Consider the following 26,024-nt stretch of genomic DNA (forward strand, 5'->3'; position numbering starts at 1 on the left):
CTTTGTTACTTTTGAGCCTTTGTTTTATGTAAGAACATCTTGGAAATTCTGAGAAAAGCCCCAAACTACTTCCAGACGCCTTCAAGTTTCTCAGGTGAAAGTGAGGCCTCTCAGGAGAAATCAAAGAGCTTTCTCTTCAGGCACCTACTCCCCACCAACCAGCACAGAAATGTTTGCGAGGCTGGCCGGGCTGCAGGGGCACTCTAAGGAAACTAGTTTGGAGCCAAAGGCATCTATGGGGCATTGTACATGGAGGCCCACTCCTGAAGCTCCATTTGCTCCCCCTTCTACTGTCTCCCTATCTCCCCACCTTCCCACCTCCAAGACAGGTAGGGGTCTGGGCAGGAGCTCAGTAATGATGTCAAGAGGGTAGGAGGGGGCTTCCCTGGTGGCGCAGTGGTTGAGAGTCCACCTGCCGATGCAGGGGACACGGGTTCGTGTCCCGGTCCAGGAAGATCCCACATGCCGCGGAGCGGCCGGGCCCGTGAGCCATGGCCGCTGAGCCTGCGCGTCCGGAGCCTGTGCTCCGCAACGGGAGAGGCCACAACAGTGAGAGGCCCGCGTTCCGCAAAAAAAAAAAAAAAAAAAAAAAGAGGGTAGGAGGTGCTGCAGGGCCTCTTGCCACAGACTCAGCTCTCTCCTGGGCCTCTCCATTTGACTCCCTTGCTGGCTCCCAGCTCTCTCAGGGTGCAAGGCCAAGCCTCCAGGGAATTCCTTGTGCCTTCCCACAGGGCTGGAGCCAAGAGTGAGTTTCGAGGTCACTGGCTATAGTGACAGGGAGGACTGAGGGCTCAGAGAACACTGTGAAGCACTTCTGTTAGGAGGTTCAACTGGCCATGGAAGAAGGATGCTCCTAAAATGGACTTTGTGGGGAATGGAAAATCCTCTGTGTGAGGGGTAGGGATGGGGAAGGGGGAGCAACCTAGAAACCTAGCCAAATTTCTCCCAGAATCTCTCCTATCTCTTCCTGGGTTGGCCTGCTCAGCCTCTATCCCCCATTCTCTTGACCCCTATGTCTCTTTTTGAAACTTCCCAGAGTGGAAAGCACAAGGTCCTGGCATTTGCAAGTCTCCTTTTACATAGACAAGACTCTCTATTGATCCCAAAGAAGCTTTTCAAATACGTAACCAGGAATCAGAATTTTAGAAATGGTCAAGTTCTATTTTATGGATGGGAAGCTGAGGACTAGAGAGGTGGAATGGCTTGTCCAAGGTCATACACACTGCAAACCCCCATTCCATTATACCAGGACAGAGGGGTGTCCTCCATATTCAGAACCGGAGACTCATCTTCCAGACATGATGGGTGGCGTTACCCATTTTATTTGACTTTCATGGGTCTTTGATCTTGAGTCTTTTCTGGCTGTGGTCCAGGAGCATGGCTGAGACGCAACTCAGAATCAAAGGCCTGGCAGCCAGCAGCCCTAGCCGGAGCTGAGGATTCCCACAGACACCCAGAACCTGGTCAGAGCTCCACCCAGAGGGGGAGCTGGGAGAGGCTCCACCCACCTGTCTGCCTGGCTGGTCTTGCAGCTCTGTCTTTCCCGCAGAGAGATCCACTCCATCAGAGAGTGACTGTGTGCCTGCACCCAGGGGGTATGGGCTGATGATGGGGAGAATCTCGGGGACCCAGAAGACCATGCCCTACCTGAAAGCCCAGCGTGAAGACCTGAAGGACCTGTCCTAACGGAGCCTTGGCAGCTGTCTGGTAAGGGAACTGCTGGCCCCTCCCGGTGCCTGAAGGGAGGAAAGGGAAGGGGATCCAAATATAAGCCCTGCTGGGACTGAGGGAAGGGGGTCGGGTCTGGAATTTGCTGAGCACCTACTTTGTATCAGGTTTCACCATCATCTGAAGATCTATTGATTCCTATCCCTTTTACAGTGGAGGAAACTGAACCTCAGGGAGAAGTAATACAATCTCAGAGCAAGCGCAGGGTTAAGAGTAGAGCACCTTCTGTCTGATGCTCGAGCCACAGGTGTTCCTGTCTGTGTTGCCACCCGGGACACACACCTTCACCTTCACCTTCTGTGATTTGCTCAAGGTGGACCCATGGTAATAATGCCTTTCCTCACCTCAACCTAATTCAGGCTCCACTCCTGCTTCCCAACAAGTGTTTCTGTCTATACTGAAGAGACTGATGACAGAGGAACAGTGCCTGTGTAGGAAGGAGGCTAATATGACAAGTTTGGAGCTCACAGTATTTATGTGATGGCAATTCTGGGAATGGGAGTGGAAACCTGCACATGTCGGAGCTACCTCTGCTTCTTAAACTCGATGCTGGGGATAAGGGGAAGGACAAGGGTTGAGGAAATGAACTAAAGGGAGAAAGTTTGATTATGACCATTGGTGGATTGATAATGGTATTGTTGATGCGTGAGAAAGAAAAGACTGAGGTAGAGAAACATGACAGAGTGCAGAATTATAGGAGCTTACATACGTGCAAAGATGTTCATTACTGATTTTGTAACAGTAAAAAATTTGGAAATAACTTAGTATCTATATAGGACATGTGTTATATAAATGTTAATACATTGATCTTATGAAATATCTTGCTGCCGTCAGAAAGAATGAGGCAGATCTATAGGAACTGACATGGAAACGTCCCACTGACATTGGGAAAGAGTATGTGTCAGGTGCAGTGATTAAAAGCACTTGTAAATCAAGTATACTTCAATTTTTTTAAAAAAAGGTGCAAGTAAAATAAACAAAACCATAAAAATGCTAAAAAAAAAAAGCTCTTGGTTCAGCTTACCTGGATTCACTTCTGTCCCTCACGTGCTATGTAACCTTGGGACTTTTCTTATCCTCTCTAAGCCTCAGTTTCTTCATCTGTAAAATGAGAATGGTAGTTACTACTCCAAAAAGTTGTTGTGAGGACTGGAGAGGTTCTTGGCACAGTACAAGCATGCATTCAATATTCAATAAAGATTTGCTTTATTATTAAGTGAAAATGTAAATAGCAAAAATATATGCACGCTATCATCCCAATTTTGCTGTTAAATATTTTTCTTCCTGCAAAGATATATGTGTATATATAAACATAGTAGATGTTTGGATAAAACAACTGTTAACAGTGGTCATCTCGGAGGTATGAGACTAGAGAGGAGTGAGGGAGGGATTTACACTGTTTTTTTAAGAGAGTTTACTTTTCAGAGAAGTTTTAAGTTCACAGCAAAACTGAGCCGCATACACGTGCGCGGCCTCCTGCACCATCAATGTGCCCCACCAGAGTGTACGTTTGTTAAATTGATAACCCTACAATGACACATCACTGAGATTTACACTTCTGACTGCATACATCTCTATCTCATTTCCATTTCTACAATAAGCATGTGTTTGTTTTGTAAGTAAAATAATGTTAATTAATGGCTGAATTGCACCCTAAGCCCCAGAATGGCAAGACTCTAGAAAGTGGCCTGGTTCACAGAAGCTACCAAAGCAGAGGGTATGACCCAGCCTGGATCTGCCTGGGAATGCGACCTGAGCCCTCACCCCCACCCCAAGAACCTCCACTCTGCTGTCACCAGCATGACGGGTCACAGGCTCACCTGCCTGACTGTCTGTTGCTCTCTCAGAGACATCTGACAGCAGCTCCCAAACCTGAGGAGGCCATGCCCCTGGGCCATGCCTACCCTGACAGTCCGCACGCATACAGTGCTCACCCACAGCATCTGAACTGCTTCAAAGCACCCAGGGAGCAGGTCCAGGAGGTTGGGAGAGCAGCCAGTGTGACTGGGTCTTGAGGCGGCCAGCCCTGGCTTCAGAGTCTCCTCTGACATTCTCTAGCACAGTGACCTTTCCGTGAGTTCTGTTTCCTCAACACAATGCAGGGGTTAACCTGCCCATCTCACAAGGCCATTGTGAGGATAGAGCAAGAAGATCTGCGGGAAAGTACCTAACACATTCCTTGGCACATGGAGGTCCTCGGGAAGTTTTCATTTCCTGGCTACGTGACCTGCTTAACAGGCCTAGACCCTCAGATACATGGCGTGATCAGGGGGAGTGTGTAGTCGAGGATGTCCTCCCTGGCAAAGTCAGGAAAAGGACGGGGGGGGATAGTCCTGGGGCTCCCCAGATATTCAGCTCAGCAGCTATATTTCTGCTCTGGTGAACCACTCTCTAAACAAGTCCTCAGCCTTTATTTGGGCTGGATTTAAAATGTGATCCTTCAATATGAAGTCACTCCTGGATGACATTCAGGGGGCAGGAGCTGAAACGGAAAGGTGTGGGAAGAGGCTGCTCCCAACAGACGTGGAGAAAATGCTGTAACTGACGCCCCACAGGACAGAAAAGCTGGGCTGGGAGGAGGTGAGGCTTTTGGGTTGTCTGCCTCTCACCTACCCCATCTGTTTCCCCAGGTATTTCTACTTCAGCCCCTCTCTGCATAAGCAGCTCCTCAACATGAGGCACAGTCTCCACTTGACCTTCATGTGTCTGAGTCTCCTCACTGGAAGGTGAGCTTTGCTACCCCACGGTGGCTTTGAGCTGAACTGCTTTGGGTTTTGCATGTGGTGGGAGGGGCAGCAGCGCTTTCTACTTAGCAACCGTGAGACAGAACGTCAGGCCTTCACCTCCCTGATGCACCAGGACAAATGCAACTTCTTGCCAGTTATTCTATCTGGAGAAGTCAAGGTTCCAAAAGGGTCATAGATGGACGAACCCCTTGGGTTTGCGGGGGAAGGTGCTTGGAGTGTTCCCAAATTAGCATGACACTGTGATATATAGCAAATGGGTAATAAAATGGAGTGGGATCGGGACATGTATTAATTCAGCAGCTGAAAATCAGAGATTTCTCTTTGGGGAAGTTACTGCTCATATCTGAGCACAACCACATACAGACATGCAAACACAAGCTCAAGTCTGTGTGTATGCATGTTTATCCACATGCAAGCAAGCATGTGCACCGAAACCCATTTTCTTTTCCAGGATGTGCATCCAGGGGAATCAGTTTAACGTCAAGGCCAGCAGAAGTGACAAGCTGTCCCTGCCTGGCTTTGAGAATCTCACAGCAGGATATAACAAGTTTCTCAGGCCCAATTTCGGTGGTAGGTCATTCTTTTTGCCCAGGACATCAATTCAAAAAGATAGGAACAGAGACAATATGCAGACGAGGGTTTCAGGAGGTCACACTACCTTGGAGAAAGCACTTTCTCTGGTCTCTCCACCTGCAGGATACAGAAATACTCCTCCCCACTGAGGAGGTTCCTAGAGCCCCCTCACAACCTCACACACGCTGTCTACCTTCTGCTCACACCTCCAGTGTCATTATTCAAGGAACCCACCATGTCTCACCAGGACTACTCCACCTGGTCCTCCTGCCTCAGCCTGCTTCCTCAAGGCTAACCCTCTACTCTGCCAACTGGATGACCCCCCTGGGTCCTTTGCTGCTCAGAATACCTGCCTGCTTCCCAGCATCCTCAGCGTACAGTCCAGAGCCCTTTGCATGGCACACCAGGCGCTTCCCAGCCCAGCCTCTGTCTGTCAGTCTCATCTCCCCAACTTCTCCCCACTATGCCCTGCTACAAATGTGCCCCCTGACCTCCTTGGCCTCCCTGGTCTCCGTGCTTTTTGCTGAGACTGTTTACCTGTCAAGAATGGCTTGTTCCAATTTGACTCCCTGGTGAAATGCCAGTTTTCCTTCATGTCTTAGATCAAAGGCTTCCTCTTCTGAGCAGCCCACCCAGATTCCTCCAGGCCCCATCCCCTTTCTTCACACTTTGTTTTGAACATATCTCCAAGTCATAGCCATTACGGGTGATACTGTCACTGGCTTTATGTCTGTCTCAGCTCTAGGCTACAGTCCCCTGGGGGAGTCTTGTTTTATTTACCTCACCAAACCCAGCACCGTCTCGGTACTTAACAGATAGCAAATTATCAATTAATATTTGTTGGAAGAATGAGGCAAGGAGGGAAAGAATGAGGCCACCACATACCTCCCCACAGGGTCTCAGCCTCTCTGTTTGTAAAATGCAAGACTGAACCAACGTGGTCACTAATGTCTTGTTACCTCGAGCAGAAACTAGAAAGAGCCTTGGAGTGGAACAAACCTGAGTTTGGCTCCTTGGCTCTACTGCTGAGCAAGCATCTTAGCTTTCTGAGCCTCAGTTTCCCTTTCTGTAATTGGGGGGGGCATATTATCTGCCTCACAGGGAGGACTGAATGAAGTGTGTAAATACAGCATCAGGATGCAGTCTGTTTTCATCCCTTTCCTTCTTGCTCCTCCCTTCAGATGATAAAATTCTCTGGTCAGATCTAGGATTAGTGGGTCAGTCCAGGTCCTCTGAGGAACAGACACTGGGAGGGGTTTATCCGTGCAAGATATTTATTGGGACCATATCTATGACAAAATATGGGTCAGGAAAAGGAGGAAGCTGGAGAGCTGTCAGACTGCAATGCAGGTCTGACCCCAGTGGAAGGAGTGAGGGAGGGAAGGAAGGCTGGTGGAGGAGTCTTAGACTACAGTGCGATTCTAAGTGTGTTTGGAAAGGCCACCAGGGAGTTCTTGAGCTAAAGCTCCCATCAGAGGAGTCTCCCATCTCTGTGCCTCCCAGGAACAGGCCTGCCTTAGTATTCCTGCCACGCTCAGTCCCTGGTGGGATGCAGCCCATGGGAAGCATGGCCTCCGAGCAAGTGTGGTGGAAGATTTCAGAGCACAGCAGCTGGGGCCAATGACACCCCCTTCGGTTGGAGATCTGAGAGACGCAGCTTCCTGGCCACACAATTAGGATTTGAGGTCCTTATGTTAAGGGACCTTGGGGGGCTTCAACCTCCTCTGGTTTTCCCAGGAGCAACTGAACACTAATGACGAGCACATGAGTCTCCACATCTGGTTGGGTCCACTCAACAATTTCTCTGCCTCCCAGATCCCAAAAAATTAGGCCAGGACACTGCCTTTTTTTTTTTTTTTTTTTTTTTTTTGCGGTACGTCGGCCTCTCACTGTTGTGGCCTCTCCCGTTGCGGAGCACAGGCTCCAGACGCGCAGGCTCAGCGGCCACAGCTCACGGGCCCAGCCGCTTCACGGCACGTGGGATCTTCCCGGACCGGGGCATGAACCCCGTGTCCCCTGCATCGGCAGGCGGACTCTCAACCACTGCGCCACCAGGGAAGCCCGACACTGCCCATTTTGTTGCTTGCTCACGGGCCAACAAGGTGCAGAGTCCTAGGGCAAGGTGCCCATTCTGAGCCTGGAGTGGACCTAAGGGGACGTGAGGCCCAGATCCACTTGGGACAAAAATGGGGCAAGGGGTCATCAGTCAAAAGGAGGGGAAGGCACAACCCCCATCCCTTGTCACGAGCCTGTGGCACTCTGCCTTCTACAGAACCTACATTTACAAGGCAGCCTCGAGGCCCACGGAGGGAGTGTTGCTCTCCGTAATGTCTGTCCACCCAGTTCTCGGACCCTGATGTCCTTGAGCGACAAGACCTCTACAGGGTTTTTCAGGGACTGAGCTGGCCAGCACAGGTTTGCAAGCAGGCCCTCCTGAACTCTGCCCAGAACCTGGCTTTGACCTCTTTCCTAGGAGAAAGCTGCCCTCTGGTGGCACAGCTAACTTTTATAACTCAAGGGGAAGAAGGAGCAAACTCCAGTCTATAAAAAAGCCAACTGAAGGAAGGCCTAGACTAGACTACCTAGAAACAAACTAAACAAGCAAACAAAAACCCACACTGAGGCTGGAGCTCTTGTGTGTTTTCCATTCTCCATGTTTCTCAAGGGGCGGGGAGGGGGGCAACCAGCACTGACCCACTGCCCACTGTGTTCCAGGCACATAAGATAGATCCTGTAACCTTCCCAACACAACCCTTGATGGCTAGCATTAGTAGCTCTATTTTACAGGTAAGAAACTGTAGAAAAGAGAAGTTTAGCAATTTGTTCAAGGTCACACTGCTATGATGTGGCCAGCAGAGGTTTCAAACACTGACTCTAAGCTCCTCTTCTTAACACTGCACCTTGCTGCCTTGAGGGGCAGAAAGCCACTTAGCACCATAACTCCTTCAGCACCTTCCAGGGTCTGCCCTCAAAGATCTCCCCCTTTCCCACCAAGTATTAACACTAAGTATTAAGTTAATTATTGTTAATTGCTTTGGCTTTAAAACTCCACTTCCAAATTCTTACCTATATCCTGTGGCTTGGTTTCCTTCAATCGATCATTAGGCTGCTCTGTCTGATTCCCCCCAGTTTGCTGTTTCTAAGCGTCCTTTGAATTTGGCCTCTCCTTTTCCTGGTTAATGCGTTGTCAGTTTCCAGAGGTGTCCCCAGTTATCGTGCAAGTGAATGCTACTCCATCTGTTAACCTGGTGAGGAAAGATTTTGCTTTTCCAGAATTAGCTAAGATCACCAGAGGAGAGGGGAAGGGAAGGGAAATGCTGTTTACTGAGTGCCTGGTAGGATGTGACAGGAACAATGCTGGGGGCTTTGTACAGATAATTATTTTTGAGCACCTTCTAGATGTCCAGCTAGGCGGGCACTTCATGTCCGTTCTCTCTTGCCACCACCCTGCAAAGAAGCTGTCACACACCTAGTCTCATTTAACCCTGTCCGTGACCGTCTGATGTCATTAGCATTATATTCAAACCTGCAGGTGAGAAAACTGCAGTTCTGAAGGATCTGGTAACTTTTCCCAGATCGAAAATCACGTCTTTCTGACTCCTGGGCTTTTGTTCCACACGTCCAGCCTAAGGAGGAGTAAACGTCCCTGGCCTGGCCTGGCCGCCGAGAATGGTGGCTCCCAAACCTCAGTCCCGAGAGCTAAGACAGGCCCTCTCAGGAGTTTGGCCCATCTGCTGGGACTCCAGGATTGAGGCCCAACATCTGCACACCAGGTGAAACGTGGACAGCTCTGCAATTCTAAATAGTTTAGGGCTCCTGGAGAATAAAGGAGGTGGAGGAAAGTGTCAGGAGGTGAGCGGGAGCTCAACCATGAGCAGTGTTGAATGCCATCTTGTGGTAAATTTACTTGGTTGGGGGTGGAAATATATTTGTGTACAAATTCCCAAATCTCTATTACATTGCTAATGAGTCCCTTGCAAAGTACCATAGGAAAAAATCCTCCAAGTAAGAAGTAGCAAATACCGCTACATTCTTTAAAATATACACTAATTAATACAGTGTGGTCTCTCTCTTATGTATTTAGCTAACTACATATTTGTGCATTTTTTTCATACAAAAGGGAGGCACACTCTACATAGTGGTTCCTCCTGAGATGGGGAGGATAGAAATTAACCTTTGATTTAGAAGTATTTTATATACTTCTAAATGGTTTAAAAGTTTCCAATAGGCATAATTTTCTAATATATGCATATTTTTTAATTGTGCTAATGTCGGGTTAGGAAATCTGTTTGTGTTTCTATGGAAGTCTTTCTGGTTTTTCTTCATTCTTAGGAGAACCTGTTCAGATAGCACTGACTCTGGACATTGCAAGTATTTCCAGTATTTCAGAGAGTAACATGGTAAGTGTGGCCCCCTCGTCTTCCACCCAAGGAGCCCCTCTCCTGTGTTTTATGAGGATACATGTTCTAGCTACTCAAAGCAGAACAGAGACTTACTTGGAATGGCAGAAGCTGGAGACCTATCCTGAAACTCAAGACAGTGGAAGATGCTTGTAAAACAGATCTTCTGAGTATCAGAAGGAAAGTGGATTCAAAGTCTAGGAGGGGAGAAATGAGGGAGTGGAGTGGGTGTACTTGGTGAGGGATAAAAGTGGGGGAAAAGAATAAAAGTGCAGGGGGGGAAGCCTGAATCTCACATGGCCCCTCACAGAGTGGGAGACAAGCTGATGAAAACCAACAATCACATAACTGCTTTCAACCATCCTCTCACTTAAGACAACACATTATAGATAAGGTGACACTAAAGGCAGTTTGCCAAGAGGGTCCACTGTGGACTCTGGGTAAATCCTAGACAACCTAAGCACCTTGCTCACCAAAACCTTCAACAATTTGGTGTGGCCTCTGTGATCGAGGGCAAGTAAGTTAAGACCCTGAACATGCTCCTGTGGGGCCCCCTTTTGGCAGTGGGCGTTACTATCCAGAATCTATAAGGTGCTTTGTTCTCTTATTGCTACAGGCCACCACCTCAAGACAAACTTTATTTACCCATGTCTACTGTAGTACGTACTCTTGACCTCAGTGGAGGTGGGTAGAGGAGTAAGACTTGACCATTTTCCTTCCCTTTTCTGAGCTTTCTCCCTCCATCCATTTCCTCCCCACCGGCTGCCCCCTCAGGACTACACAGCCACCATATACCTCAGACAGCGCTGGACGGACCAGCGGCTGGTGTTCGAAGGCAACAAGAGCTTCACTCTGGATGCACGCCTAGTGGAGTTCCTCTGGGTGCCAGACACTTACATCGTGGAGTCCAAAAAGTCCTTCCTCCATGAAGTCACTGTGGGAAACAGGCTCATCCGCCTCTTCTCCAATGGCACAGTCCTGTATGCTCTCAGGTAATTGGGTACCCGCGACCTCAGGGTTGGAGGGGAAAGAGCAGGGAGAAAAGGCAAAGGTATTCTGAACAGCGCTCGAATAACCACCTACCCTTCTCATGTGCCTGCCTTCTTAGATCCCTGTCCCCAGAGCAGCAGGGCCCTTTCTCAGTCCAGTTTGGCTCAACAAGAATCTACTGAGAATGTGTGCTCTGTGCCAGGCCCGTGCTGGACACTGCGGATATGGAGCTGAATAAGACACTGTCCTGACACAGACACATAAGGAAAGGAAGTCAGGGCGCTGGGGCCCCAAGGTGGAGAGTAGGTTAGTGATTCGGGGTGATGTTAGAGGATGCTTTCACAGGACTCTGAGCTGAATCTTAAAGAGTTAAAGGAAGTTCGCCAAGAAGAGGTAAGGGGAACAGCAAGAGCAAACAGAGAGGTGATACAAAGAACTTTCCTTTCATGGGGCTCAGCGGGGTGGCGGTGGCTCCAGAATACATCTTTACTTAGCTGAGTCATTCTTGTACAGACAGAGAAGCAAATCATAGTCCTCCAAGCCTCACCACCTGTAGTCACAGGCTCCCCTTTGCCCCTTCTACAAATCCCTGAGGCCAAAACTTCCTCCCACCCAATCGTTCATCGAGCCGCTGGTTGGCAGGAACAGGGAAGATGCCCCCAAAGTGCTATGTAAGGTAGCCCACAGGCAGAGGACTCATCGCTGCCTGTGCCAGGGCTGGACAAGGACTGCAAACACTGCTAGAGGCCTTCAGCAGAAGGCCAGGAACCAAATATTCATGAGGCTGATCTTAAATCCCAAGTGAGAGGCTGAAGTTATAAAACAAGGACTGAGCTAAGCAATGAACTGAATTTTCGGACCGTTTATCTGACACTCCTTAGCTGCACTGAATTTTGCAAAGGTCAGCCAGAACGCCAGCACCTCTTTCAAGAAGTCCAATAGACCTCTCCCTTGACCCCAACTCCAGTCAGTATTAAGGTGCCCCTTCCTCGTATTCCCACAGCACGTGTGTGTGTGTGCGTGTGCATGTGTGTGTGTCTGTCTGTATTATAGCACATAACACACTATCCTGTACAAGGATTACAAGTGATGGATGACGATTAATAGCCTGGCTCTAGAGTCAGACAGATTTGGGGAAAAGTTCTTGCTCTGTGACCTCAGGCAAGTTACTTGACTCTCTGAGCTCCAGTTTCCTCAGCAGCAAAAGGAGAATAATAATATTTCCTACCGAGTAAAGCTACTTTAAAAATTCAAAGGGATAATTCATGCGAAGCATTTTGCATAGGCACGGACTCCTCGTGGGTCTCTCCTGAAGAATAAGTTTAAAAACTGAATGAAAAAGCGTCTCAAACAAGCCAGTGAATGATTCTGTTCTGCAATGTTGTTGCAAGTTTGCCTCTGAATTGCCAACATTCCAACTTCCTCCGCTCTGGACCCCAAGCTTTAACTGAGTCTCACAGGTGTCACTTAGCACAGAAAAACTCAGGACAGCTTTGAATGTAGGCACCAAGTCACACATTCACTGTAAGAGTCAAGGTGAAAGTTCTCTTGGAGTGGCCCTTAAGAGGGAGTGTATACTTTCTATAGCATCCTCATAACACTCTCTATGAATCCATTTTTCCTTTCTTAGAATCACAACAACTGTTGCATGTAACATGGACCTGTCTAAATACCCCATGGACACACAGACATGCAAGTTGCAACTAGAAAGCTGTGAGTATACATCGTGTGGGCCCCTTAGATGATTTTCTGGGGTGACTTAGATCTGTGCTTTCATGAAGAGTGTCCTGTACATAGTGGCCTTTCTCTCCTTGATGTTGATTACAATGGGTTCAGACCTTCTGGGTGTACATCCAGAGAGATCTGGAGACTGCTCAAAAACAAACCTTACAGTATTACATCTTTGGGAGAGGACCACTGTGCATTGGCACCAAATATTTCCACCTAAAAGTGGATAAGACAGCCAAGCAAACAGGGGTCAATAGGACTAGGAGGGGGTCTCAGAATCTGCTAACTCATGGAAGCCAGAAAGAACACAGCAGAAGTTGGAAATGGCAAGTATACAAAACAATCACTGACATTTATTGCAAGACTGCTTCCAACTTCTAAAATAAATTGTTTGATATATATATAAAGCTTAATCTAGTAATGTCAGCAAGTGGGCATCTAAACTGCAATCTGGGGATTTGCTTGTGTTGAGGAAGAAGGATTTACTCTAAGTTGATGTGTGTCAAATGAACTCCTGGCACCGTGAGTGATCTCCATGATTCCTTAGTAAACCACTCTGAAATGCCCACCATGGGGAGGTGGCACCAGTGATACGCGTTCTGGGAAGAAAATGCCGCATATAGGAGTTATCAAGGTATCAAGGCATGGCTCGTGCAAGAAGGAAAAACTACAGTCAAGTGCTGGAAACCACTGGGCACTTCTCACATAAGGACACAAGTGGCCAACATCCAAGAAACACAACCATTATGAGGCAGTATTTTTCAGAGGTAGACATTTAATTAAAGACTCAGCCAGGCAGATTAATTACCTTATTGATTAAATGTATGCAAAACCTTCTTGAAGCAATACAGCTGTTTGGGGGCAGACTAAAACTTGAGGTTATCAAAAAGAGAACTCATTTTCAGCCCCACATAGAAAAAGCAATTGCCCTCCATGGATGGCTGTGCTCATCTCAAAACCCAGGAGTGAGATTCTCCTGGAAACTTCAGCACTCTGCTTGCACAAATATCATCCCCAGTGAGCAGAGGAAGCTTTCACTGAATGTTTACCAGCAGTTATTTGGGTACAGAAACCTCACCAAGGGCATTTTTCCTGAACACCATCCCTAGACAAGAATTGATACCATCCCGCAATTGCCCATATCCACTCAGGGACAGAGCAGGGAGAATGTAATGACTGTGAACATTTACCAGTTGTAATAGCAAAGTATCTAAGTAGAGGCTTGTACAACTTACTTTTTTAGATATGTTTTTTCTTTGGGATTCTAGGCCTATTTGGACAGCTGGCTTCAGTAAACGAGGGGGTGCTTCCAAGGGAAAGCGCACAGAAAATTTTTACCTGGAAATCCTCTAAGAGCTCATGACTACTTCTCCCCACTATGGAGGGGGAGATAACCACTGACAGACAGTGGATACCATAGGTTAAGACTTAACAAAATGTTAGTCCCAACACTGGCATCCCACTTCTCAGTAGCCTTGGAAAATGAAGTTCCAGGTTTAAGATCACAGGTGCCAGAATCACTGGGCTTTTCCATTCACTAGCTGGGTGACTTTGGGTGAGTAGAATTAACCTCAGTTTCCTCATCAGTGAAGTAGGAAAAATAATAGTATTTGACTCAAAGAGTTATTTTTAACAGCTTTATTGAGGTATAAATTACATACCATAAAATCCAACCATTTTAAGTGTACGATTCAAAGGTTTTTAGTAAATTTTCTGAGTTGTGCAGCCATTGCCACATTCCATTGTTAGAGCATTTCCATTACCTCAAAGAGACTCCTAGTGCCCATTTACAGTCACTCCCCATTGCCACCACCAGCTCCCAGACCACCACTAATATACCTTTTGTCTCTATGAATGTGTCTTTTCTAGATATTCCATATAAATGGACTCATACCACATGTGGTCTTTTGCATCTGGCTTCTTTCACTTAGCATAATGTTTTTTAGTTCATATATGATGAAGCATATATCAGTACTTTATTCCTTTTTACTGCTTTATTCCTTTTTATTCCAGACAAAAGAATACAAGTAGTACAAGTCTCTTTGGCTTGTTTCCGCCTTTCAGCTGTTATGAATAACACTGCTGTAACACTTGTGTACAGGTCCTTTTGTGGACATGATTTGATTCTGTTGGACAGATACTTAGGGCTGAAATCCTGGGTTAAATTTGTGTTTAAGTCTTCAAGAAACTGTCAAACTGTTTTCCAAAGTGGTTGCACCGTTTTACATTTCCACCAGCAATGTTCCAGCTTCTCCACATTCTCACCATCTGTCGCTGTCTGTCTTTTTAATTACAGCCATCCTAGTGGATGTGAAGTGGTATCTTACTGTGGTTTTGATTTGCATTTCCCTAATGACTAATGATTTTGAGCATCTTTTCATGTGCGTATTAACCATTCATCTATCTTCTCAAAGGTATCATTTGAGGATTAAATGACATGATAATGTTGTAAAGCACTTAGAAAGGTAATTGCTTACTAAATGATAGATATTATTATTATCATCATCCATGGGCTTTGGTATTCAGCTTTCTTGAGGTACAATCCTGGTTTGTTTTTCATTTGCACTGGTATCCTGAGAAACTTATGCAACCTCTCAGAATCTGATCATTTTCATGTATAAAATGGGCAAAACATTATAGTTCCTCAATTCTAAGGCACAGCATTTATTGAATAATAACATTTGAGGAAAAATGTAAGCTCTACTTTATATATATCAAGTATAAGATCCATTTCTATTTTACTTTTTTAAAAAGCTTTAAATAATGAAGAAATATGCAGGTCTACCTTGCAAGCTCATGAGAACCTTGGAGACATAATGTGTAAAGGACATAAATGTTTAATAAAAGGTAGCTATTATTACTATCACCAGGTATATTGGTAAAACTGCTTTGGGATTTATCAAAACCTATGTTTACATACATCAATAAAGTGGCTGGCTGAAGGTTTTTTGTTTTTGCATTTATGCCAATATGAAAATATGAATAGACCAACTGTAAAGTCCCTGAGAACCCCCTCCGAGGTGTTAGACTGTCCTGAAAAGCAATGTCTAGCACAGGCCTTTGTGGGTTCACAGATACATGTTCAAAAGTATCATTTAAATAATGATAGAGGCCATTTCTAGTTGCTTATCATCTACCAGGTCTATACGATGCTTAGCATAGAAACGGTTCTCAGTTGATGGTGAAAAGCCCTAGCAGGTCATCTCATTCTGAGTAGACACTGCAATTACACTTGAGAAATCATGCCAAATTTTGCATGGGATCATCCTTGGACTTAGCACCATCAAGACAGAGCTTCTGTTTCCTCCATATCACAGCATTTTCCAGACCAGTTCAATCTGCTACCTTCTTCTGCTGATCAGGGCACTGTTTCACTTGCCAGGGGGCTATGATGGGAACGACGTGGAGTTCAGCTGGCTGAGAGGGAATGACTCTGTACGCGGGCTGGAGAACCTGCGGCTTGCTCAGTACACCGTACAGCAGTATTTCACATTAGCTACCAGATCGCAGCAGGAAACAGGTAACTCGTGGGACGAACTGCACAAAAGCAAAATAGCTGAGTTGTATTCTGAGTCAGAAATATCATCTTTTTTCCACTTGGTCCCTTTGGGGCCCAGGAACCCCTCTGAGGTGCGGTGGGGCAGTAGGGTTTGGGCTTGGCACTTTTACCTGCTCCCCACCTACTACTGAAAAGGTCCCCAAGGGGCTCACAGTCTAGTGAAGCAGATGTCAAGGAAACCAGCAGTTATGATGCTGCAGGAATACTATGACAGAGAAAGGCACAAGAAGAGGATCCTGGGTGAGGGCATTCCCACAAATCCCATTCTCTACAACCGCAATTTCTTTCATTGAAACTCTGATGACAGTTCATGATTAACTATGTTTTGGTGAACAACAGATGGCTTCATGTGAATATAGTGAAGTTAAACATCCCACAGGGAAACCACTCTGCTAGGTGAGCAGAGATGATTTCCTATCCCTTGTTCACCCTATCAGGAAATTATACACGATTGGTCTTGCAATTTGAGCTTCAGAGGAATGTCCTGTATTTCATTTTGGAAACCTATGTTCCTTCCACTTTCCTGGTGGTGTTATCCTGGGTTTCGTTTTGGATCTCCCTTGATTCAGTTCCTGCAAGAACCTGCATTGGTAAGTAGCTCCAACGGGAGATTTCTAAGAACTGGGTTATTAGGTCCTTATGTTTTTTTTACCTTCTACCACTGTTTTCATTGATATTCCCAGGGCAGTTCCAGGAGCTGGTTTGCTGAGAGACTCTTACAGAGAGAGAAAGAGAGACAGAGAGACTACTTTAGGAATAATGCATTTTTAAACTTGTGTTTGACAGTGACAGATAAGGGAGAATTGTGATTCGATGGTCTACTGTCTGCTATTTTGTTTACTGAACTCCTCTCTCCAGTGAGAAGACAGAAGGCGGAACATTTAGAAAATCATATCACTCATATCTGTATAAAATAGACAAATCAACCCTTTTCCAGAAGGCCACAGACTTTTCAGAATGAGCTATGCTCTATTTCTGAGTCCTGTCCTCACCTTGCCAAGTCTTGAAGGGAGACAGTCTGCCAGGGGGTGATGGAAGGTTCACTGCCCACTGACGTGGGTACATTGCTTACTTTTTTTCCCAGGAGTGACCACTGTATTGTCAATGACCACACTGATGATTGGGTCCCGCACTTCTCTTCCGAACACCAACTGCTTCATAAAGGCCATTGACGTGTACCTGGGGATCTGCTTTAGCTTCGTGTTTGGGGCCCTCCTGGAATATGCAGTTGCCCACTACAGCTCCCTACAGCAGATGGCAGCCAAAGATAGGGTAAGAATTTTGAGGGCCCTACATATGATTCATCACCTGTGCCACATACTGGTCTGTAGAGATGACCTGGACCTGGTTCCCGATCCCCAGTGATTCAGTTTGCACCAGTGATTCTCATCCTTGTTCAGTTGGGGGGAATCTGGAAGTCATGACACCTTTTAAAAAAGACTGCTCTTTTCACCAAATACAGTGAGATATTAATATGTTTACATTTCCAGCAGAAAATAACGGTGTTATCTGTATGCAACATAAAATCACAACCGTAAGAACAAGCATCCATGAAAAACCCAGTGTCAAACCTAACATGATCAGCTGCTTATGTTTCAGATTAATATGTATTTAATATTTATTCATTTGTCGCATTTTTGTTTTCCTAAATTATACAAGTAATGGTCTACTGAAAAATGTATGGAAGAATTAAATTGTGGCAAATTTCGTAATTAGCGTATTTTTCTGCTAACAGGGAAAGACTTATTATCTGACTTAGCTGTGAAACACCATGGTCCAGCTCTCAGAATAATAATAATGATTATTATCAATTGAGCATGTATGTGCCAGACACAGTCACAAGCTCTTTGAAAATATTATATCATTTAAAATGCTCGTAACAACCCAGTAAGGCTATCTCCATTTCTATAGTTGTGGGATCCGAGTATGGAAAGATAAGTGACTTATCCAAGGGGACACAGACAGTAAGAGGCAGAGCTGGGATTCGCACCAGCCAAATCTGCTTGGCTCCGAAGCCTGACACTTACCTGTTATTCCCACTTGAAGTGGGCAACGGGCCATGCCCTTAACTATTATTCTCTGCAGGCCTACGGAACCCTGGGATTCTTTGGAAGCCCAATTTGATAGACGTTAGCATACTAAAGCTCCTGCTAACAGGCAAAAAAATGATAGGGATCCAGTGCAGAAGAGCTGCCCTACTTCAGCAAAGTGCCAGGACTGCACAGGGTCCAATGGTGAGGAAATGAGGATTCAGAATAGCCCAAAGATCCAGTTGCCTTTTCTCTTGTGTTTAACTATTGTGAACAAGGTTTCACAATTATATTACTCAAGTACCAAAGGCAAATGATCATATGTGCCAGCCAAAGAATATGTATTTCATTTATTTTACTCCCTGTAGGCTTTCTTTTTTTAAAAATTATTTATTTTTTAAATTAAATTTATTTTTTAATTGAAGTAGAGTTGATTTACAATATTATATTAGTTTCAGGTGTACAGCATAATGGCTCGGTATTTTTATACATTATACTCCATTAAAAGTTATTACAAAATAATGGCTAATATTCCCTGTTCTGTACAATATATCCTTGCTGCTTATCTATTTTATACACAGTAGTTTATATCACCTTATCCCATACCCCTATCTTGCCCCTTCCCCTTTCTTTCTCCCCTCTCATAACCACTAGTTTCTTTTCTATATCTGTGAATCTGTTTCTGTTTTGCTATTTACATTCATTTGTTTTATTTTTTAGATTCCACATATAAGTGATATCACACAGTATTTGTCTCTCTGTCTGACTTATTCCACTAAGCATAATATTCTCTAGATCCATCCACATTACTGCAAATGACAAAATTTCATTCATTTTTATGGCTAGCTAATATTTCATATATATATATATATATATATATCTCACATATTCTTTATCCATTTGTCTGTCGAGGGACACTTGGGTTGCTTCCATATCGTGGCTATTGTAAATAGTGCATCTGTGAACATTGGAATACATGTATCTTTTTGAATTAGTGCTTTCATTTTTACCTGGATATATACCCAAGAGTGCAATTGCTAGATCATATGGTAGTTCTATTTTCAGTTTTTTGAGGAACATCCATACTGTTTTCCATAGTGGCTGCACCAACTTACATTCCCACCAACAGTGTACAAGGATTCCCTTTTCTCCATATCCTAGCCAATATTTGTTATTTGTAGACTTTTTGCTGATAGCCGTTTTGACAGATGTGAGGTGATATCTTATTGTTTTGATTTGCATTGTTCTAATAATTAGATATGTTGAGTATCTTTTCATTTTCCTGTTAGTCATCTTTTTGTCTTCTTTGGAAAAATGTCTGTTCAGGTCCTCTGCCCATTTTTTTGATTGGGTTGTTTGTTTTTTTTGATATTGAGTTGTATGAGCTGTTTACATATTTTGGGTTTTTTTGTTGTTTTATTTTGTTTTTTTAGCTTACTTTTTTAAAAAATTAATTAATTTATTTTAGGCTGCATTGGGTCTTCGTTGCTGCGTGCAGGCTTTCTCTAGTTGTGGCGAGCAGGGGCTATTCTTCATTGCGGTGCGCAGGCTTCTCATTGCCGTGGCTTCTCTTGTTGCAGAACATGGGCTATAGGTGTGTGGGCTTCAGTAGCTGTGGCTCACAGGCTCTAGAGCGCAGGCTCAGTAGTTGTGGCGCACGGGCTTAGTTGCTCCGCGGCATGTGGGATCTTCCCGGACCAGGGTTTGAACCCGTGTCCCCTGCAGTGGCAGGCGGATTCTTAACCACTGTGCCACCAGGGAAGTCCCTGTTTATGTATTTTTGGATACTAACCCCTTGTTGTTCATATCATTTGCAAATATTATCTCCCATTCAGTAAGTTATCTTTCCACTTTATTGATAGCTTCCTTTGCTGTGCAAAAGCTTTTAATTTTAGGTCCCACTTGTTTAATTTTTGCTTTTGTTTCTTTTTGTCTTAGGAAAGTGATCCAAAAAATATTGCTATGATTTATGTCAAAGAGTGTTCTGCCTATGTTCTCTTCTAGGAGTTTTATGGTTTCAGGTCTTACATTTAGGTCTTTAATCCATTTTGAGTTTATTTTTGTGTATGGTGTGACAAAATGTTCTAATTTCATTCTTTTAAAGCTGTACGGTTTTCCCAGCACCACTTGTTGAAGTAACTGTCTTTTCTCCGTTACATATTCTTTTCTCCTTTGTCATAGATTAATTAACCATAGGCAATTCTGTTCTATTCTATTGATCTGTGTGTCTGTTTTTGTGCCAGTGCTATTTTGATTACTGTAGCTTTATAATAGCACAGTCTAAAGTCAGAGAGGGTGATACCTCAAGCTTTGTTCATTTTTCTCAAGATTGCTTTGGCAATTTGGGGTCTTTTTTTGTTCCATATGAATTTTAGGGTTATTTGTTCTAGTTCTGGGAAAAATGTCATGGGTATTTTGATAGTGATTGCATTAAATACATAGATTGCTTTAGGTAATATGGACATTTTAGCAATATTACGTCTTCCAATTCATGAACATGGGACATCTTCCCATTTCTTTGTATCATCTTTAGTTTTCTTCATTAGTGTTTTATAGTTTTCAGAGTATAGGTCTTTCACCTCCTTGGTTAAGTTTATTCCTAGGTATTTTACTCTTTTTGATGCCATTTTAAATGGGATGGCTTTCTTGCTTTCTCTTTCTGATAGTTCATTATTAGTGCATAGAAAAGCAACACATTTCTGTATATTAATCTTGTATCTGCAACTTTACTAAATTCATTAGTTCTAATAATTTTTGGGTGGAGATTTTAGGGTTTTCTATGTAAAGTATCATGACATCTGCAAGTAGTGACAGTTTTACTTCTTCTCTTCCAATTTGGATGTCTTTTATTTATGTTAAATAGAAGTGGTAAGAGTGGGCATCCTTATCTTGTTCCTAAATTTAGAGGAAAGTCTTTCAGCTTTTCATCATTGAGTATGATGTTAGCTGCAGGTTTGTAAAAATTGACCCTTATTATTTTGAAATATGTTCCTTCTATGCCAACTTTGATGAGAGTTTTTATCATGAATGGATGTTTTATCACATGCTTTTTCTGCATCTATTGAGATGATCATGTGATATTTATCATTCCTTTTGTTAATGTGGTGTATTACATCGATTGATTTGCAAACACTGAACCATCATTGCATCCCTGGAATAAATCCCACTTGATCATGGTATATGATCCTTTTTATATATTGTTGGATTTGGTTTGCTAATATTTTCTTGAGGATTTTTGCATCTATATTCATCAGAGATGTTGGACTGTAATTTTTTTTGTAGTGTCTTTGCCTGGTTTTGGTATCAGGGTAATGGTGGCTTCATAAAATGAATTTGGGGGTGTTCTGTCCTCTTCAGTTTTTTTGGAATAGTTTGTGAAGGATAGGTATTAGCTCTTCTTTATATGTTTGGTAGAATTCCCCTGTGAAGCAGTCTGATCCTGGACTGTTGTTTGCTGGGAGGTTTTTTAGTTTAGTTTTGTTTGTTTGTTTTTTACAAATTCAATTTCACTACTAGTGATTGGTCTGTTCAAATTGTCTGTTTCTTCTTGATTCAGTCTTGGCAGGCTGGATGTTTCTAGAAATTTGTCCATTTCTTCTAGGTTGTCCAATTTGTTGGCATATAACTGTTTGTAGTATTCTCTTATGATTTTTTGTATCTCTGTGGTATCAGTTGTTATTTCTCCTCTTTCATTTATTTTATTTGGGTTCTCTCTCTTTTCTTCTTGGTGAGCTTGGCTAAAAGGTTTATATCAATTTTGTTTATCTTTTTAAAAAACGCAGCTCTTGGTTTCATTGATCTTTCCTATTATTTTTTTGGCCTCTGTATTTTATTTATTTCCTCTCTGATCTTTATTATCTCCTTCCTTCTGCTAACTTTAGGCTTTGCTTGTTCATCTTTTTCTAATTCCTTTAGATGGTAGATTAGATTGTTTATTTGAGATTTTTCTTGTTTCTTGAGAAAGGCCTGTATTGCTATAAACTTCATTCTTAGAACTGCTTTTGCTGCATCCCATAGATTTTGGAAAGTTTTGTTTCCATTTTCATTTGTCTTGAGGTATTTTCTGACTTCCTCTTAGATGTATCCATTGACCCATTGGTTTTCTAGTGGCATTTTGTTTAGTCTTCAAATGTTTTTGTTTTTTTCCAATTTTCTTCCTGTGATTACTTTCTAGTTTCATACTGTTGCGGTTGGAAAAACTGCTTCATATAATTTCTGTCCTCTTAAATTTACTGAGACTTGTTTTGTGACCTATCATATGATCTATCCTGGAGAAAGTTCCATGTGCACATGAAAAGAAGGTTTATTCTCCTGTTTTGGGATGGAATGTCCCATAGATATCTATTAAGTTTAACTGGTCTAATGTGTCATTTAAGACCACTGTTTCCTTACTGATTTTCTGTCTGGATGACCTGTCCATTGGTGTAAATGGGGTGTTAAAGTCCCCCATTATTATTGTATTACTGTCAATTTCTCCCTTTATGTCTGTTAGTATTTGCTTTACATATTTTGGTGCTCCTGTATTAGGTGCATTTATGCTAACGAGTGTAATATCCTCTTCTTGTATTGATCCCTTTATCATTAATATAATGCCCTTCTTTGTCTTTCGTTATGGACTTTGTTTTAAAGCCTATTTTGTTTGATATGAGTATTGCTACCCTGGCTTTCTTGTCATTTCTGTGTGCATGAAATATCTTTTTCCATTCCTTCACTTTCAGTCTGTCTGTATTTAGCTCGTTTGTAGGCAGCATATAGGTGGGTCTTGTTTTTTAACCCAATCAGCCACCTTATGTCTTTTGATTGAAGCATTTAGTCCACTGACATTTAAAGTAACTACTGATAGGTATGTAGTTATTACCATTTTATTACTTCTTTTCCAGTTGTTTTTCTGGTTCTTCTCAGTTCTTCTCTTTTTGTTTCTTGCCTTGTGGTTTGATGATTTCCTTTAATAATATGCTTATGTTCCTTTCTTTTTAGTTTTTGTGTATCTATTGTAGGTTTTTGACTTGTAGCAACCATGGAGTTCATATATATTGACCTATAACTATACCTACTTGTTTTAAACTTGTAGTCACTTAAGTTCAAACACACTGTAAAAGATCTACATTTTTTACTCCCCTCCCCCACATTTTGTGTTTCTGATGTCATATTTTGCATCTCATGTTTATCCTTCAACTGGTTTTTGCAGTTATAGTTGCTTTTACAATTTTTTGTCTTTTAATCTTCGCACTGGCTTAAGTGGTTGGTCCTCAATTCTTACTATACATTTGCCTTTCCTAGTGGGATTTTCCCTTTCCTCTAGATTCTTCTTTTCCACTTAGAGAAGACCCTTTAACATTTCTTCTAGGGTAGGCTTATTATTGATTAATTGTTTTAGTTTTTGCTTGTCTTAGAAGTTCTTTATCTCTTCTTCAATTCTAAATAATAATCCTGCTGGGTAATATAACCTAAGTTGCTGGTTTTTCCCTTTCAGCACATTGAATGTATTATACCACACCCTTCTGGCCTGCAAAGTTTCTGCAGAGAAATCAGCTGATAGCCTTATGTGGGTTCCCTTGTATATGATTCTTTGTTTTTCTCTTGTTGCCTTTAGAATTCTCTCTTTAACATTTGGAATTTTAATTATGTCTTGGTGTGAGTTTGTTTGAGTTCAGTTTGCTTGGGACCCTCTGTGTTCCCTGTACCTGGATATTTGGTCCTTTTCTGGGTTTGGGAAGTTTTTAGTCATAATTTCATCAAATACATTTTCCATCCCCTTCTCTTTTTCTCTTCTCCTTCTGGGACCCCTATAATGTGAACACTGATACACTTGATGTTATCCCAGATATCTCTCAAACTATTCTAATTTTTTTTTAATTTGTTTTTCTTTTTGCTGTTCTGATTGGGTAATTTCCATTTTCTATCTTCCAGACCACTTCTGCATTTTTCTGTATCATTAAGTCTGCTTCATTCCTTCTAGTGTGAGTTTTATTTCAGTATTGAATTCTTCATTTCTGATTGGGTCTTTTTTTTTTTTTTTTTTTGGCCACGCCATGTGGCCTGTGGGATCTTAGTTCCCTGACCAGGGATTGAATCTGGGCCCCCAGCAGTGGGAGCATGGACTCTTAACCACTGGACCACCAGGAAATTCCCAAGATTGGGTTTTTCTTTATAGTTTTTTAGTTCCTTGTTAAAATTCTCACCACGTTCATCTATTCTTTTCCCTAATTCAGTTAACATTCTTATTACCAATGTTATAAATTCTTTATCTGGTATTGTTTATTTCTGTTTCATTATTTATTTTTTCAGGGGGTTTCTCTTTCTCTTTCAACTGAGACCAGTTCCTTTGCCTTTTCATTTTGCTTAAATTTCTCTGCCTCTATGAGTTTAGGTGAAACAGTTACCTATTGCAGTCTTGCACGGGCATCCTTATGTGGATGTGTCCCTATACAGAGTGCATGTGCCCATTGCTTTTGCTGGATTTGGTGTTGATGCATGTCATGTCTTTCCTCAGGGTGTGCTGGCAGCTATCACCTTCGCAGAAGGTGGGACTGGAAATGGAGGGGCTAGAGCTAGAGCCTGTTGTGAAGTGTGACTTCCCTTCTGCTCAGTGGCCATCACCACCCTATTGGTGGTGGGATCTGATCCCAAGTTGCTGGAGCAGAAGCCCTGAGGGTTGGGCCCATGCTGGCTCTGTCCCCTTTAAATGTATGTTTTCCCCTCTCCCAGCACTGGGGAAGTACTGAAGCAAGGGAGGCCTGTGGGGGCTCTCGGCTTGGGTAGGCTGCAGAGAGAGGGCTGAGTGTACTGCCCTCTGATGTACTGCCTGTGCAGGCACCAGCAATTGTTGCCCTTCCTCTGCTCAGATGAAGCCTTGAGTCTAAGTCCCCTTGTCCTTCATAGCTGATCATTCCCCCAGCCTCTGCCACCCCCGCCCTGTCGGGGAGCCAAACAACAGGGCAAGCAGGACTTGTGTGGACTCTGTGTGTATGGGGTATGGTGGTGAGCTATGGTGAATCAGCCACTGTCAGAGCCCTGGGCTGCTCCTGAGGTGCTGCTTGAGTAAGAGTCAACAATGGCTGCCGCCACCCCACCCAGACTCTGCTCTGGTACCAGGTTGCCTCTGTGTCCCATGGAGCTTTCTTCCCAGACCAGGTTGTCTCTGCGTACCGTGGAGTTTTCTTCCAAGTCTATGTTGTCCCAGCCATGGTGGAGAATGGCAACTCCATGGGACTGCAAGGAGCATCACTATTTCTGTTTGTGTGGCAAAGCCCTTAAGACACTGCTGACTTCTATTAACTCTCATAATCAATTATTCCCTCCTCCCAGGAATAGAATGGAATTCATCAAACACCTACTAAATGCTCTACATAATTTATGCCAGTTAATCTTCCCATCAGTCTCAAGAGGTAGTATTAATGTCATCAACATTTTGCAGGCAAGGAAATTGAGTTCTAAAGGGATTAAGGTGACTAAAATTTCACAATAGTGAGAGGCAGAATGGGATTTGAACCCAGGTCAGCTAGCTTCAAGGTCTGAGCAATTAACATTTACCACAAGGCCCTGCACACCTAGAATGAGCAATGGTTATTCTTCCCATTATACAAGCTGATGACCTAGGGACAGGTGCCTATAAACAGGATAATAGGACTGCCAAATCTTGCTTACCAGCCAATTTATGAGGCACTCAGTACTGGTCTCTCCTAAACCTAATTATTCAATACTAAGGCCTCTAAGTATATAAATACCCACTTATTTATTTTGCTGAGTCAAGTCTATCAATCTAACTGCCCTGTTTATGAACTAGGGGAAGGCAAAGGAAGTGGAAGAAGTCAACATCACTAACATCATCAACAGCTCCATCTCCAGCTTTAAACGGAAGATCAGCTTGGCCAGCATTGAGATTTCCAGCGATAACGTTGACTACAGTGACCTGACAATGAAAACTAGTGACAAGTTCAAGTTTATCTTCCGAGATAAGATGGGCAGGATTGTTGATTATTTCACAATTCAAAACCCCAGTAATGTTGATCGATATTCCAAACTCCTATTTCCTTTGATTTTTATGCTAGCCAATGTATTTTACTGGGCATACTACATGTATTTTTGAGAGTATGCTGAATTGTTTGCATGTCATAGGTCTTCAACAGAACAAAGTAATGATGTAAACGATATTCTAAGCCAAGTGTGCATCCTAATCCAATGGCGCCACAAGTGACTAAAGTAACATTTGAGCATTTCTCCTCAAACAATGAACCCCCTCCAACCATTATTTAAGCTGTGTAGAAGT

General features: G+C 43.4%; 1 protein-coding gene across 1 annotated transcript; it reads left to right on the forward strand.

Moving 5' to 3' along the window:
• The first annotated feature begins 4,386 nt into the window (after positions 1-4,386).
• Positions 4,387-26,024, forward strand: GABRP (gamma-aminobutyric acid type A receptor subunit pi). Its single transcript, XM_022595148.2, has 9 exons — positions 4,387-4,454; positions 4,927-5,045; positions 9,381-9,448; positions 10,223-10,440; positions 12,069-12,151; positions 15,549-15,686; positions 16,163-16,315; positions 16,810-16,997; positions 25,542-26,024. The coding sequence occupies exons 1-9, from the start codon at positions 4,402-4,404 to the stop codon at positions 25,842-25,844; spliced, it is 1,323 nt and encodes a 440-aa protein (XP_022450856.2). The 5' UTR covers positions 4,387-4,401; the 3' UTR covers positions 25,845-26,024.

This window comes from Delphinapterus leucas, chromosome 3 (genome assembly GCF_059928025.1).
Source record: "Delphinapterus leucas isolate spDelLeu-1000000601 "Yukka" chromosome 3, BTC_Dleu_Yukka2, whole genome shotgun sequence".
In the NCBI taxonomy this organism is placed as follows: domain Eukaryota; kingdom Metazoa; phylum Chordata; class Mammalia; order Artiodactyla; family Monodontidae; genus Delphinapterus; species Delphinapterus leucas.